At 45.2% G+C, this 16408-nt stretch overlaps 1 protein-coding gene across 4 annotated transcripts in view; it reads right to left on the bottom strand.

Annotated features, from left to right (window-relative positions):
- LOC139423148 (angiomotin-like) overlaps nucleotides 1-16408 on the bottom strand; it is a 42960-nt gene that overhangs the window by 4177 nt on the left and 22375 nt on the right. For 3 of the 4 annotated variants that reach the window (XM_071174841.1, XM_071174840.1, XM_071174842.1), the window contains 9 exons: nucleotides 14569-15580; nucleotides 12675-13227; nucleotides 12364-12508; nucleotides 8734-8826; nucleotides 8256-8401; nucleotides 5633-5782; nucleotides 3048-3376; nucleotides 2480-2715; nucleotides 1599-1832 (listed from right to left, as the gene is read on the bottom strand). In XM_071174841.1, the coding sequence (XP_071030942.1) occupies nucleotides 1599-1832; nucleotides 2480-2715; nucleotides 3048-3376; nucleotides 5633-5782; nucleotides 8256-8401; nucleotides 8734-8826; nucleotides 12364-12508; nucleotides 12675-13227; nucleotides 14569-15518 (2836 nt within the window). In that variant the 5' untranslated portion in view covers nucleotides 15519-15580. Of the gene's footprint in view, nucleotides 1-1598; nucleotides 1833-2479; nucleotides 2716-3047; nucleotides 3380-5632; nucleotides 5783-8255; nucleotides 8402-8733; nucleotides 8827-12363; nucleotides 12509-12674; nucleotides 13228-14568; nucleotides 15581-16408 lie in introns of all 4 variants that reach the window. The other variant, XM_071174839.1, reaches the window with a different exon arrangement.

Here is a 16408-nt window from a genome sequence, read left to right as displayed (position 1 = left end):
GGCGCCAATTTGCCGATTTAAAAAAAAAAATACTTTAATTATTATTATTTTTTACCTTTATTTAACTAGGCAAGTCAGTTAAGAACACATTCTTATTTTCAATGACGGCCTTGGAACGGTGGGTTAACTGCCTCGTTCAGGGGCAGAAGATTTTCACATTGTCAGCTCGGGGGATCCAATCTTGCAACCTTACAGTTAACTTGTCCAACGCAATAACGACCTGCCTCTCTCTCATTGCACTCCACAAGTTACCTGTTACGCGAATGCAGTACGCCAAAGTAAGTTGCTAGCTATCTTATAAAAAACAATCAATCATAATCACTAGTTAACTACACATGGTTGATGATATTACTAGATATTATCTAGCGTGTCCTGCGTTGCATATAATCTGACTGAGCATACAAGTATCTATGTATCTGACTGAGCGGTGGTAGGCAGAAGCAGGTGCGTAAACATTCATTCAAACAGCACTTTCGTGCATTTTGCGGCAGCTCTTCGTTGTGCATCAAGCATTACGCTGTTTATGATTTCAAGCCTATCAACTCCCGATATGAGGCTGGTGTAACCGAAGTGAAATGGCTAGCTAGCTAATAGCGTTTCAAACGTCACTTGCTCTGAGCCGGTGGTTGTTTCCCTTGCTCTGAATGGGTAACGCTGCTTCGATGGTGGCTGTTGTTGTTGTGTTGCTGGTTCGAGCCCAGGGAGGAGCGAGGAGAGGGACGGAAGCTATACTGTTACACTGGCAATACTAAAGTGCCTATAAGAACATCCAATAGTCAAAGGTTAATGAAATACAAATGGTAGAGGGAAATAGTCTTATAATTCCTATAATAACTACAACCTAAAACTTCTTACCTGGGAATATTGAAGACTCATGTTAAAAGGAACCACCAGCTTTCATATATTCTCATGTTCTGAGCAAGGAACTGAAACGTTTGCTTTCTTACATTGCACATATTGCACTTTTACTTTCTTCTCCAACACTTTGTTTTTGCATTATTTAAACCAAATTGAACATGTTTCATTATTTACTTGAGGCTAAGTTGATTGTATTGATGTATTATATTAAGTTAAAATAAGTGTTCATTCAGTATTGTTGTAATTGTCATTATTACAAATAAATAAATACAAATCGGCAGATTAATTGGTATAGGCTTTTTTGGTCCTCCAATAATCGGTATCGGCGTTGAAAAATCATAATCGGTCGACCTCTAGTTCCTGGATTATTTCTTGAATTAGTCTTGTACCATGTCAAAACAGATTTTAAACAAAGGCCATTTGCGTTTGGTTAGATAATTTTCCTAGAAACGATTCAGTTCAGTTCAAGTGATGGGCTACACTGACAATCACAAGCGTCGTTTCCATTCTGCTATGTTGGCACTGCACATTGCAGAAGCATCCTTGTTGGTCACGTCTAGACTAATTGAAAGTTTCTATTTCTCAAATTGCAGGCAGCGAACACTCAAATACTTCATATTAACTGGGTCTGAAAAAACTCTGGACCCTAGTTAAAGCATATAATTAAGTGGTCAGGACAAACTGCTGGCCTTGTGTCCACGGTGGACAACACTAATGTCGATTGCACTGTCCTACTGTACCTGCGATGCGGTCAGGTATGTAGACGGGGCTGGGGCTGGAGAGGCGGCTAGGCAGGGTCGTGCTCTGCAGGGCTGGGGTGCTAGGCTTGCTGCTAGCCTCCTGGTTCTGGCCCTTGTCTGTCTGGGTGCAGCTGTCCCTGCTGCCCGTCTTAGAGTGGCCTGCTGTCAGGGGCAGGACCGGGGAGGGAGATGACGAGATGGAATCGGTACGGTACTCTGGACCCAACAGAACTCCTGAGGGGAGGGAACAGAGAAGACCTGATAGGCATGTGGTGGTGCTGGGTTACCCATGACAACTTGTTTATTGATGCACATGGAAGCAAGTTAAAGTAAGATAAAATAGTCCATAGTAACAGACAGTACATTCAGCATTCACACAACAATTAAGCAAGATTCAAATCAGCCTGTACCAGCAAGCACAGCACCATTGATAATATTAAACTTCGCACCCTCCTCCATCACCAGCAGGCTATCACTCATTCAATGTTACTATTGAAATCTAAGTTACATAAAAACCCGCAGCTGAAGACCATTCATGTCAATGATACCCTCCCCTTTGTCTCTCCGTCATCACGCTCTGACGCACACATCTCAGGGGCCTGCGAATCAACTTCCTGTACCCTCCCTGCCCTCTTCCTCCTAACCAGACTTCCGGCTTTTGTCCCTCTACCCTGCATCTGAAATGACACCCTTATAGTTCACTACTTTTCACAAGAGGTCGAGTCTAGTCAAAAGTAGTGCCCTCCCTATGTCTGCAGTTCCAGTATCTAACCCACTCAATTCAAATGAATCCATCAAATATAACAAGGGAAAACTCAAATAGCCTTTATCATGTGGCACATAACACAACCAAACCCCATTAAAACCAATAGAATTCTTACCCAGGCTGCCCTTCCAGCTGCTGTCCTTGCGCTCTTCTGTGATGGGGGAGCTGCTGAGGCCCAAGCTGTGTGAGAGCAGGCCCGAGCCGCCCGTGTTGGCGATGGACATCAGAGACTTGGAGGGTCGCATGGTGGCCGCGGCATCCCGGTCCTTGTTGGGATCCTTCCTGGAACGCTGGTGGAGCACTTTGATCATGGCATCCTTCTCAATGATCTGGGCGTGCAGGTTCTTGATCCTGTGGGACGGGACATGAGTATAGTTCTTCAAATAAAAGGAAGTACAGCATCCTGCAAAGTGCAGACTGCATTAATATTTTAATGTGATTGTGTTCTGTATGATCAGTGAGAACAATGGGAGTTATAGACTGGATTTGACTGGGGTCACGGTTGCACTGAAGTTCTAGGATCTAGGGTAAGTGGTTGTGTTAAGCTGTTAAGGATCGTATCTGTATAGTGCACTGTACAGAACATGATTATTATATGAAATTGATAGGTTTAATGCCTCTCCAGGCATTTTGAAGATCAGTTGATCTGAATAGACCTGCGTCTCAAACACACAACTATCTACCTGCTTTCCATGTCAAGACAGCGGCGGTTGGCCAGCAGGATCTCCTCCTCCTCCTTCTGGATACGAGCCTCCACTGACAGCTGCTGCTCATAGCTGCTGCTGGCGGAGTGGCTTATCATTGATGACGACGTGTCCCTCTGGGTGGCGACGGAGGCGGCGGCGTCTAAGGCAAACTGCCTCATGACGCTCTCCTCCAGGTACTTCTGCTCCCACTTGGTCATGTCTGCCTCCAGGGCCAGGATCCTCTCCTCTTTCTCCCTCAGGTGCTCCATCAGAGCCGTGACGTTGTACTCCTGACCACTGCTGCTGCTCTGGGAGCCGCCTTGTCTCTGGATGGGTGGAGGGGAGGAAGGATGACAATGGGGGTGGGAGGTGTGGCCGTCAGTGAACATGATTGTTCCAAGAGCTCGACCGCCATCCAAGTGAGCAATCAAGTCACATTCACATTTGTATTACCAATACACACAATTTCTGCCTATATCATGGCCTATGGCAACACTGGCTGGTAGAGAGGCAAGGCTCCAAGTATGTCTGTAGTCTCTATGGACCAGACAGTCTGTCTGCTCCCAGAGGCTCTAATGGAATATACAGTACCAGTCAAAAGTTTGGACACACCTAGTCATTCAAGGGTTTTTGACTGGTTCTGTACATCGCTCTCTTCCTCTCTCCTACTTCTCTCCCTTCCCCTCCGGTGTTCTGTCATCTACAACCTTTCCCCCACATTCTCAGCATCCTTGAGGACCTGGCTGCGCTCTATTAATGAGAAAACATTATGTGGTGCCCCGCTTGGCTCTGCTCGGACACACAGAAAGAGAGAATGGAATTCTGGGTCAGGACGCCCCGCTTGGCTTTGCTCGGACACACAGAAAGAGAGAATGGAATTCTGGGTCAGGACGCCCCGCTTGGCTCTGCTCGGACACACAGAAAGAGAGAATGGAATTCTGGGTCAGGACGCCCCGCTTGGCTATGCTCGGACACACAGAAAGAGAGAATGGGATTTAAGGAATAGATAATCTCTGTTGGGACTGGGAGAGAGAGAGCCTGGAATTCTGGGTCAGGTTGCCCCGCTGACGCTGAATGCAGCTGAGATGCTGCACCGTCTCATAGGTAGGTTAGTGTTTTTCATCATGAATCTATTTCTGGAGGCCGTTCTGTGGAGTGGTCACTAGCTGGCACAGCCACAAAGTCATAACATCTGATTTAAAGCTAACTCGATCCACACTGCTAACCCTAATGCTTAACACTAACCTTAAATCAAGACCAAAAAGCTAATTTGTCTTTACAATATAGCCAATTTTGACTTTGCAGCTGGCTTAAGGGGAAATCGCTCAGTTCTACCTTCAGGATCAGACTCATGACAATAAACATCAACATGCGTCTCAGTGTCTTTAACACTGTTTATCCATGTATGAATCTGTTATTCAATGCGTTTCTATGCCCCCACCCCCTCCCCGAGTGTATGTTTCGTTTTTTTGTCCTAGCACTACACAGCTGATTCAAATAACCAACTCATCATCAAGCTTTGATCATTTTAATCAGCTGTGTAGTGCTACGGAAAAAACAAACGTTTCCCAGGACCTCTAGAGGGGTTCGAAAGGACGTTCGTTTTGAAGTGTCTGTCCTATCTGAGAGATATGAGAAATTTCAGGAAACTTTTTTTTGACACATATTTAACCCCTTTTTTTTAAGCTACTAAACTACTTCCATATATATAATATCAGTCTAAACTTTGGACACACCCTTCTCATTCAAGGGTTTCTCTTTATTTTTAACTATTTTCTACACTGTAGAATAATAGTGAAGACATCAACACTGAAATAACACATATTGGAATTTCGTAGTAACCAAGAAAACGTGTTAAACAAATCAAAATATATTTTATATTTGAGATTCTTCAAAGTAGCCACCCTTTGCCTTGAAGACAGCTTTGCACACTCTTGGCATTCTCTCAACCAGCTTCATGAGTTTGTCAGTCACCTGGAAGGCATTTCAATTAACCGGTGTGCCTTGTTAAAAGTACATTTGTGGAATTTCTTTCCTTCTTAATGCATTTGAGCCAATCAAATGTGTTGTGTCAAGGTATGGGTGGTATACGGAAGATAGCCCTATTTGGTACACGTGTTATTTGATGTCTTCACTATTATTCTACAATGTAGCTTATTATATTTAAATATATTAAACGTTTTAAAAAACAAAGAAAAACCCTTGAATGAGTAGGTGTGTCCAAACATTTCACTGGTACTGTACTTCCATTCATTTTGTAAACTGGTCCCAGGCTGCCTTCAGGTGAGTGTTGTGAGGCTTGTGGGCGTTCTAGAGCAAAACAACCGACATGAACGTGTTCGTGAGAGGCTCACCTTAGAGGGGTCATATTAGTACGTAGCCCAAACTGTTCGGACGCTACAGACGTTTTCGTGAGATGTTGTGGATTGAGACACAGACCATGCAAAAAAATATATATTTCTATTTTACACGGATTTTGCTGGGGATTTTTTGGAATGCAAATTAGATTTTCACGGGGCCCCGGGAATTCAGTCAAGTAGGTTAACACACCATGTGTGTCTGAGTGTGTGTGCTTCTCTCACCTGCTGCATGCGTAGTGACTCCAGCTCCCGCTCCAGCCGCGTGCGTAACCGGTGCTCCAGCTGCTCTCTCTTCTCACAGGCAGCCTGGAGCTGGGCCAGGGCCTGCTGCATGCGCTCCACCTTCTCCACATATACCTGCTTCTTCTTCAGCTGCAGCCAGGGAGACAAAACATACAGACAGGATGTGGTCAGGGCACAGACCGGAAGTAGACAGGAAGTGGGGGGGGGTTGCATTCCAGAAACCTGCTCCTCCCTTTAACCCGACTGGTTCACTCCCCTTCTGACTGGGTTGGTGAAAGCAATGGTTTCCTTTGTTTGCACCACAATATAATTGCTCAGGACACACTCTTTTTAAAGAAATAAGAGGAAAAGAGAGAAAGAGAGGGACAAATAGAGGAGCATATACAGAGTTCCCACACTGACAGAGAAACAGAGAAAGCAGGCCAAGTATCTGGCACTGTTCAGGGCTTTTTCATGGCAGATATAAAACTCTAACTCAACAGCCTTTGTTCAAGGAAACAAGCGTGAGTTTGTGGCGGTGCCGGGCAGAAGTGGATCAGTGGATGCTTTTTAGGACACTCCAGGTCTGTTTCCTGCTTCGCTCGGCCCCAACTGGCTAACTAGCCTTCTGGGCTATTTCAGACATATTACCAGGCAACCAACAGAACCAACCAGCCAGGGGTATCAAAGCTCGGAGCAGCTCCACATGAGAGTTTTGTCCAGGTCCACACAGAGGCCAGTCTTTTGGGCCCTTCCTCTCGGAGGCTGGGCCATGAATGATGTTTTGAGTAAATATAAACAACCCATTTTGCAGTCGTTTGTCTTATCTTTTAAACAGTCCAAACCAACCCCATGAATCACAACTTAACACATACCAGACCCCATCTTTAGCCAATGACGTCATCAATACCAGGTGATAGGATGGATGACACTGTGGTTCAATACTGATATTCTCAGGCTATTCAGCTTAATGGTGACACAACGACAGGGAACATACTAGAGGTTGACCGATTAATCGGCATGGACGATTAATTAGGACCAATTTCAAGTTTTCATAACACTCGGTATTCTGCATTTTTGTATGCCGATTATGGCTGATTACATTGCATTCCACAAGGAAACTGCGTGGCAGGCTGACCACCTGTTACGCGATTGCAGCAAGGAGCCAAGGTAAGTTGCTAGCTAGCATTAAACTTATCTTATAAAAAACAATCAATCTTCTTCTGTCAATTTATCATCGAATCACAGCCTACTTCGCCAAATGGGTGATAAATTTAAAAAAAGAACATTCACGAAAAAAAGCACAATCGTTGCACAAATGTACCTAACCATAAACATCAATACCTTAAAACCAATACACAGAAGTATATATTTTTAAACCTGCATATTTAGTTAAAATAAATTAATGTTAGCAGGCAATATTAACTAGGGAAATTGGGTCACTTCTCTTGCGTTCATTGCACGCAGAGTCAGGGTATATGCAACAGTTTGGGCCGCCTGGCTCGTTGCGAACTAATTTGCCAGAATTTTACATAATTATGACATAACATTGAAGGTTGTGCAATGTAACAGCAATATTTAGACTTAAGGTTGCCACCTGTTCGATAAAAGACGGAACGGTTCTGTATTTTCCTGAAAGAATAAACATTTTGTTTCTGAAATTATAGTTTCCGGATTTGACCATATTAATGACCAAAGGCTCGTATTTCTGTGTTTATTATATTATAATTAAGTCAATGATTACTATAGAGCAGTGAGCGGTGGTAGGCAGGCTCATAAGAATTCATTCAAACTTCCCTACATTTGCCAGCAGCTCTTAGCAATGCTTGAATCACAGCGCTATTTATGACTTCAAGCCTATCAACTTCTGAGATTAGGCTGGCAATACTAAAGTGCCTATTAGAACATCCAATAGTCAAAGGTATAGAGAGAAATAGTCGACGTATCATAATTCCTATAATAACTACAACCTAAAACTTCTTAACTGAGAATATTGAAGAACTGGGAATATTGAACCACCAGCTTTCATATGTTCTCATGTTCTGAGCAAGGAACTTAAACTTTAGCTTTTTTACATGGCACATATTGCACTTTTACTTTCTTCTCCAACACTGTGTTTTTGCATTATTTAAACCAAATTGAATATGTTTCATTATTTATTTATGTATTATATTAAGTTAAAATAAAAGTGTTCGTTGTTCATTCAGTATTGTTGTAATTGTCATTATATATAATACATTTTTTTAAAAATGGGGTCCTCCAATAATCGGTATCGGAGTTGAAAAATCATAATCGGTCGACCTCTAGAACATATTGTAGCTAGATTATTTTACACTCAACAGAAACTCATGCCTTGTCCACCAGGGGGCATAAATATACCCTCATTCAATCAACTGAACTAATGCCAGGAAGTATTCAAGTATCCAAGACATTTCTGATATCACCTATTCATGAAACAGCGAGAACATCATGGCTGCGTTTAAACAGGCAGCCTAATTTGTTTTTTTTTTCAAATATAATTGGTCTTTTGACCAATCAGATCAGCTATTTTGGACAATAATTGGGCAACATATCAGAATTGGATTGCCTGTGTAAACACAGCATATGACAGTCAGATCCTCACCTCCTCCTCCAGTTTGACTACTTTGGCCTGGGCGTTGTTGAGAGCCTGGTCCCTGATCTCAATGTGTCGTCTCTGGTCGTCCGTGGAGGAGTGCAGTGAGTTCAGCTCTATCTCCAGCTTCTCCTTCTCACGCACCGTCTCTTTGTCTGGGAGACAAACGACACACTGAGGTCTAGCCCTTTAAAAAAATAGATCTTCCTTCCATTTACTAAAAATAGTTCTGTCATGAGGTGACTTTTTTAAAATGGCATTCTCCATATTAACTAAACATTTTAAACAGTGTTTTGTGTGTGTGTGTCATTTGTTAAAAGTATGCAACTTGTAGTGAATAAGTAGTGTTTTTGCAGTACATGAACCCCAGACCCTTTGCCTGGTTCTTTTTCTAACTGATGAGGCCACACAGAGGTATGTTCAGAGTGGATGTAGAATGTCAGAGAGGCTTGGTCTAGTTCCCTGATAGTGTGAGTGATGTACTCACTCTGGGTGAGTAGCTGAGAGATGGTCTTGCGGTTGTCTTCCGATCCCTCCCACTCCTTAGCAGCTAGCTGCTTGTTGGCAGTATCCATACGCTCTGCAACAGAGAATGGCATTACCAAAGTCAGGTCCGAGCCAGCCTGAGGGCCTAGTGGCCAAAGAGACACACATGTGAACACACACACTTGTGCGTGCGCACACGCACACATAAATATGCTCTTATTTTTGTAAATCAAATATTTGCAGGAATTAGATCATAATATGGCAACAACCTGGTCAAAGGGGAATAAAGCTCCTGAAAGAGAACACTCTTAAACTCTTTGCAGAGTTGCACATTCCATGTAACCAGCCTCTAGTTAATATGCAGGATATGCGTGGTGGGTAGGGGGATTTTGGTGCTATTAAACAGCTCAAACAGACTTTCAACACACGGCTCTGTGATTGTGTAAATGGAGCCGTACAGCCCATGGAATTAAGGGAATATGGAGGTGGAGGGAATTCATAATCCCCTGAAGAGAATTTAATAGGCCCGGAATCAACGTGGAACGGCTCTAAGTTCTTAAGATCCCAGCCTTCGTTCCACTCACATTAAACGCCTTGGGACCCGGTTGCTCGGCAAAATGGAGCAAGCAAAAATAAAATCACTTTATATGCGCACATTTCTCCGCAGAGGAGGAGGTGGTGGTCATCATTCTCTTTGGAGGATTATTTATTTGTATTTTAAAAACATTCATCACATATTAAATATATATCAGAATCAGTACAACAGGCACCAAGTATTATTTAGTGTCCTCTTGATACCCATTCCGGTCCCACAACTCTTCAACCTCCTAACCCTTCCTACCCCACCATCCCATGTAAATACAATTACTTATTGTAGGTAAACTACAACCAAAAAGTAAGAAAGAACTGAAAAGTATGGTAAGAATTGAGTCAGGAGAACATTGTTCTGAAACAAAACACACCATTATTTCTGGGCCAAACGTTTCGGGTGACACGACCAAATGCACACAGAAATGTGAGTTATAGATCTGTCATTCTCATTGAAAGCAGGTCTAAGAAGCGGAAGATCTGTTGTATGTGCGCTATTTCTATGCTTTCCGTGCTTAAGTTTCGTTTTTGCTTCTTTTACTTTCGGTTTTGTACACCATCTTCAAACAGCTGAAAATACAATATTTTGGATTATTGAACAGATATTTCACAGCGGTTTAGATGGTACGATGATTCTCTACACTATACATTGCTTGTTTTGTCACAAACTGAAATAAGGCAAACTATTAGAATTTTAGCAACCAGGAAATGGCGGAGTGATATCTGCATTTTGCATCTTTAAAATAATATTTTGTTGAGTGTTAAGTCAACTAGGCTGGGTCATGAAACATACAGAGAGCATTCCAGAAACAAATATTCAGTTGTTCCATTTCAGTTCCGTGTTTCTCGAAACACAACAACGACTGAGGTATACGTTTAGCCTAAACCCCCAAACGTGGAGCAAGATCCATTTCACATGTGTACAGCTGCCAATACAATAGGGGGAAAAAATAGAGGAAGGAAAGACCCCCAAAAAAAGTTATATGCGATTTGTTGTAAAAGCTTGGAATCTCCCCATGGACCCGGTCTGGGCAGTGAGCCATGAATGGAGGTTTTTCTTTCCTCTGCAGGACTGAAGAGCCCAGTGAAGTAGAGACTAGAGACATGAAACTGCCCCCACCCACTCGGCTTCAGCTCAGAAATTCCTACAGAAACAGAGTGTGAGGATTGGAGTGCTAAGGGTCTATGGTCTGCTTTATAGTAAAGATATGGAATTGAGACTTTGGACTGCCTGTAAACACTAACATATCCAATTTATTGATCATATTGATTCATTGACAGATCGACCAATTGATTGCTCTTTTACGTTTGCTCAGTACTTTTCCACTGTGCCAAAGTCAATACTAGGGCTGTGCCGGTCATGAAAATGTGTCAGCCGGTTAATGTCGGTAATGGACTGTTAATGAATATAAACACGTTTAGCATCTCCAGGCCTCCAAGCCTACAAGCCGCTGATGTGCCTTTTGAACATTTAAAAAAGTAAAATAAATACATGTAATAAGCTGGCCGCCCTGCCGAATTGAGCAGTCAGGGGAGAACGGCCTTAGTCAGGGAGGTGACCAAAAACCTGATGGTCACTCTGACAGAGCTCCAGAGTTTCTCTGTGGAGATGGGAGAATCTTCCAGAAAGACAACCTTCTCTTGCAGCACTCCACCAATCAGGCCTTTATGGTAGTGGCCAAAAGGAAGCCACTCCTCAATAAAAGGCACATGACAGCACGCTTGGAGTTTGCCGAAAGGCACCTTAAGACTCTCAGACCATGAGAAACATGACTTAATACATTTTAGATTAAGGCTGTAACATAACAACATATGGAAAAAGTAAAGGGGTCTGAATACCTCCCAAAGACACTAAATACTATGATTTCATAGTAAAAAAGAATAAAATGGAAAGGATATTTTTCCCATTACAGAGCGAGTGCGCATGTGAAGTGACTATGTTGAGCGTAAAAGTGATCATTTGAAACACATCCTATATGCTAGATTTTGAGTTATTTGGCAACTTTAGTTGTGAACGAAACAAACCTTAGAATGTCTTAGAAATCAACACATATATGGTCAGCATGATGCGACCATAAAAAGCTTGCGCTCTGTTTCTTGCCTCTGGCTGCAAATGCTGTTCTCTCATTCAAATGATCATATTTTCACTCATCAGACTATTCTCAATTTAAACTAAATTTAAACTCGTCTTGAAAATGATTTAAAATTATGTAGAATGGCCCATTATCAAATGGGAGGGAACAGTAAGGGGGGGGGGGGGTATTCTGTAGCTAAAGGTAATGTGTCAGCCTATTTATTATAAACATATAAAAAATGCCCCACTACTAGGTTATTCAAAATCAAATACAAATTCACTATAATTGTAGGCTAAGTCTGTAAGCCGCCCTGTACAGGGGCGGCAGGTAGCCTAGTGGTTAGAGCGTTGGGCCAGTTACCGAAAGGTTGCTAGATTGAATCCCCGAGCTGACAAGGTAAACATCTGTCGTTCTGCCCCTGAACAAGGCAGTTAACTCACTGTTCATAGGCTGTCATTGTAAATAATAATTTGTTCTTAACTGACTTGCCTAGTTAAATAAAGGTTAAATTAAAAAATAGTCAATGAACCAACAGCATCGTCTAGGTCTATATGTTCTCTTCCAGACTCATGGATAAAAAGGTTGGAGTGTAGCATAAAGTAACATTATGAACAACACCAGTTTCAACAACATCACAGCACTCCAGTCAAATGCTTATAAATAGGACCAGATGGAATTGGTGGAAGCTGGATATCTCCAAGTCCTCAGAAAATCCAGTTAAATCAAACGTAACAATGGAATCAATGCAAACCAAGCCTGGCTTCTGAATATGAATAAATACATTACTGAACAAATATGCAGGCTAAACCCAAGTCATCTAAATCCAATGCAGAAAGGACACACTTTTTGCTCACAAAAAAGTAATGCATGGAATAGGTTTAATCTACTGCCATAAATCCATGAACAGGTATCCTTTGAACATGAAACTATGCATGCCTTGGATATTCCAGCTGTTTATGGCCTCTCACCTCTGAGGTCCCTGTTGAAGTCGTGCAGCCTGCGCACCTCCAGCTCCAGCTTGTTCCTCATGGTTTTCTCCAGAGCCTCCCTCTTAGTGGAGGACTTGGCCAGGTTCTCATAGGCCTCCGACACCAGCGTGATCTCTGTCTCCAACTGACCGGGGAGAGAAGGGGGGGGGGGGGGGGGGGGGGGGCTAGTCCTTAGGTACGTGTTGATCTAAAAGGATTGGTGTATGCAATATGGCAGAAGAAGGTGGAACTATAACCATACTGTTTATACCCATTCAAAAATGTCAGATCTACATGTGTCCCACTTTTACCTTCTGCAGCTTGGTGACCTTCTCGCAGCACACCTCCATCTCCTGCTTGAGCAGCCGGTTCTCCTCTGACACCATGTCCACCATCTGCTGGGCGCGGGACATCATGGCGAAGGGGTCCCCCTGGGGGTGGGGGTAGTGCTGGGGAGGGTGGCCCTGGGATGACTGGGAGTGGTACTGTTGGTGCTGGTGTTGGAGTTGTTGTTGTTGCTGCTGTTGTTGTTGATACTGGTGGTGCTGCTGGTGGTGCATCCTGGAGGTGGAGCCGTAGGGGTCGTGTGGGAAGCTGTGGCCCCTCTGAATTGGAGGGTGCATGGGCCCGGGACAATATGGGTCTCCCTGGTGTGATCCAGGGCCCTGGGGGCTTCGGGGAGCCATGGCGGCGTAGGGGTCCCCCTGGGGGTGGGGGTGTGTGTGGGAGGGATGGGAGGCGCTGAGGAGACTACCGAGGGTGGAGGACTGGGCTCGGGACAGAGAGCCCACTGAGGTGACCGAGGAGGTGGGGCTGTGGTGATGGACAGACCTCTGGGAGTGGACGGAGCTCTCCTTATTGGACCTGTGGACACGACAGCCAATCAGAGAGGTTATCACTAATGGAATGTTCGTTTGTTGACTGTATGTGGGTCTTTGGGTCACTCAAGCACAGCTGACTAACAGTCCATAGATATTAACATAACTTATATCTTAGTGCTTGTTTATATAAATATATAACCAGGCAAAACATAGACAATGATACGATCTGTTTAATGTAAACTATGGTGATTCACCTGCCAGAAGCCAACAAGTTTTTTTTCAACTGACCTAAAAACTATTGTGAACCACTTTGGAAATAAGCAAACATTCCTGTCTACATGAGACGTCATCAGAGAGCGAACGATCGTGTCGCCACAGGTTTCAGCTGATGATTAAAATGCTGCGGTATTCATAGCGGTTTGCCAATTATTTACTTTCAGGTAAACAAATGATCAAGCAGGAGGGAAAACAGGCAGAACCGGATGTGTCTATCCCCTCTATCCCGACAACTGGCTCAGTGTGTGTGAAAGAAACAACAGGTCTTCCTCATCAGCTTTCCAGCTAATCAAGAAACCTGTTCACCTAAACAGACCGTCTGGCAGGTAGGGAGGGATGTAGGTAGGCAGGCAGGCAGGTAGAGAGGCAGGTAGTCAGGGAGGCAGACATGCAGCCAGATAGGGAGGCAGCCAGACAGGCAGGAAGTTAGAGGGGCAGACAGGCAGCCAGATAGGGAGGCAGCCAGACAGGCAGGTAGTCAGGGAGGCAGACAGGCAGTCAGATAGGGAGGCAGCCAGACAGGCAGGTAGTCAGGGAGGCAGACAGGCATCCAGATAGGGAGGCAGCCAGACAGGCAGGTAGTCAGGGAGGCAGACAGGCAGCCAGACAGGCAGGCGGCCAGGCAGGCAGGATGATATATGGATAGGACAAGTAAGTCACCCTCTAGCAGTGTGTGTGTGTAGGCAATGACCCTAAGTCACAATCACCCCTAAAAGCCTAAATCACCCCTTCGAATGTTAGAGGAGAAGCTCTCAATCATGTTGCCTTGTCCAAAAAAGCTCAAGACACAGTGGGTATGTAATTTGTTGAAGTTCTGGATGCCACCCCATAAGAGACTTTAAATAAATAGCCAGCAGACACAGGGCAGTCTGTCTCTCTAGGGTCATGTTAGGAATGTGTTTCTCAGCTGAGCCAGGTGTGTGTCATTCAATTAACCAAGACTATCAGTTTTTGTTACTTAAGTACTGGTAGCCACATCAACAACATGGCACTATTAAAAGTTTGATACTATCGTAAAAGTGATATAGCTCAGACAGGCAGGATGTTCCTTCAGACAGTCAGACAGCCAGTGAGTCAGAACAGGGGGAGGTCTGTTAATCTTACTCACCTGAAGGAGCCGTACTCTGGCGGAGGCTGGTAGCGGACGTGTGGCACCTCGTTCCTGCCCTGCTCCCTTGGCCGATGGTCCTGGTAATAGTGCCCACCTTGTTCCTGATGCTGCGGCAGCTGTTTGGAAGAGGAGCCCATGTTCTTGAAGGGGTAGTCAGGTGGGGGGCCCCGGTGTTGGCCCGAGGGCTTGTAGTAGTCCCCCGGCGGACCCGGAGGGGGCAGCTGGGGGGAAAGAGGGGCACTAGTGACAGGGGCGTGGGCCTTGACCCCGCTGGTGGCCAGCGAGAGCTGCATGAGGCGCTCGGAGAGGGAGCGCACATGGCCCTGCTTCAGGTCCTTGAGCCCGTCGTCCTGGTGCACCTTTCCCCCGCTGCTCAGACGCTGAACCGTGGGACGCCCCTCCGTACGCACCTTGCCATTGTTGGTTACGGCAGTCACGTAAAATGCTGCGCCCACCGACGGAGGCAACTGTTGTTGTTGTTGTTGTTGTTGTTGTTGTTGCTGTTGTTGATGTAGCTGGTGGTGCGGGTGGCCGCGAAAGTACTGCGACTGCACCTTGGCCTCCTCGTAGGTGGGTAAGTCCTCTGGGTTGGGGCCCTGGCCGCTCCCTCCCCCAGCACCACTCATCCCTCCTACTCCACTACTTCCCCCACCGCGGGAGCCCAGTTTCTCCATGCCACTGTCTGCCTGCAGCTCCTGTCCCTGGGGCTCCTGCCGTGCGATGTGGGGCACCATGGAGTCGTGCCGGTCGTCGTTGGGGCCTCCCTGGCCCGGGTAGCCACCGCTCACCCCTCCTTCCTGCTGCTGCCGCTGCCGTTGCTGCTCCTGCATGGCCAGCTGGTAGTTGCGTCCCTCGTCATAGCGCATCTGCTCCTGGAGGAGTCGTTGCAGGACGGTGTTGCTGCTGCCACTGCTGCTGCTGGACGTCTCGTCGGCCGCCGCCCTCATCTCAGCCTCCCGAAGACCACGCACCTCATGGAAGGACGAACTGCGCCCGCGGTCGATGTTCCCTGAGAGACAGGAGATTGGGACGGAGAAGGGTGGGTGAGGGGAGGAGGGCGATGAGTCGAGAAGGGATTGAATAGAGGGGTTGAGATGGAGTTGGTGACAGCAGGGAGAGAGGAGATGGGGGAGAGAAGGGTGAAAGGTGGAGAGAGAGTGAGCGAGAGGACGAGAGGCAGTCAGAGAACACACAAGCCAGTTACCAACCACCCCCAACACTCATGAGGGCCATAGCTGAGCACACTGAACACCAGACATAAGTGATGTTAAGGTGAAACAGAATGGAGATGAAAACAATGACAGACAAAACCACGATCCTCTGAGAAAACTGGAGAAGATGTGAACCGCCCCACAACCACTCAAGAGGTAGTTCAGCCCAAACCAGAAAAAAAGCATATCAACCCAAAACTCACTTTGACAAATGAGTAGCATTGGAAGGTATTTTATGGGTTTTAAAAGGTCAAATCGGGTGCTTACAAATGTCGGTTTCCAAAGCTATTTAGAGCCAAATTAAACATATGACTATACAACACCATCGTCAGCAGAAATACTGACTTATAGTCAGGCCAAATTGAAGGTCACCCAAACCAACCGATTACATGGTCCTAAATTCCAGAGTCAGAGCGTTAAGGACCACCCAGGAGCGTATACTGTAACCCCATTCCCCTTGTGTAGGACAGGACATCAGACTTTTACTGTCAACATGCAGTGAGCACTACTATCGTCGAATGAATCGTGCCCATTTTAATTACTCCCGACTCATTTTATCATTACCCAGCAGATCATTTGCAGAAGGCAAAACCGTTGATTCGAAAATCGAAAAACTCTTTGATCCC

This window comes from Oncorhynchus clarkii, chromosome 12, assembly GCF_045791955.1.
Source record: "Oncorhynchus clarkii lewisi isolate Uvic-CL-2024 chromosome 12, UVic_Ocla_1.0, whole genome shotgun sequence".
NCBI lineage: Eukaryota > Metazoa > Chordata > Actinopteri > Salmoniformes > Salmonidae > Oncorhynchus > Oncorhynchus clarkii.
Note: the sequence above shows the minus strand (reverse complement) of the source record. Positions and strands in the feature narration are given on the sequence as shown.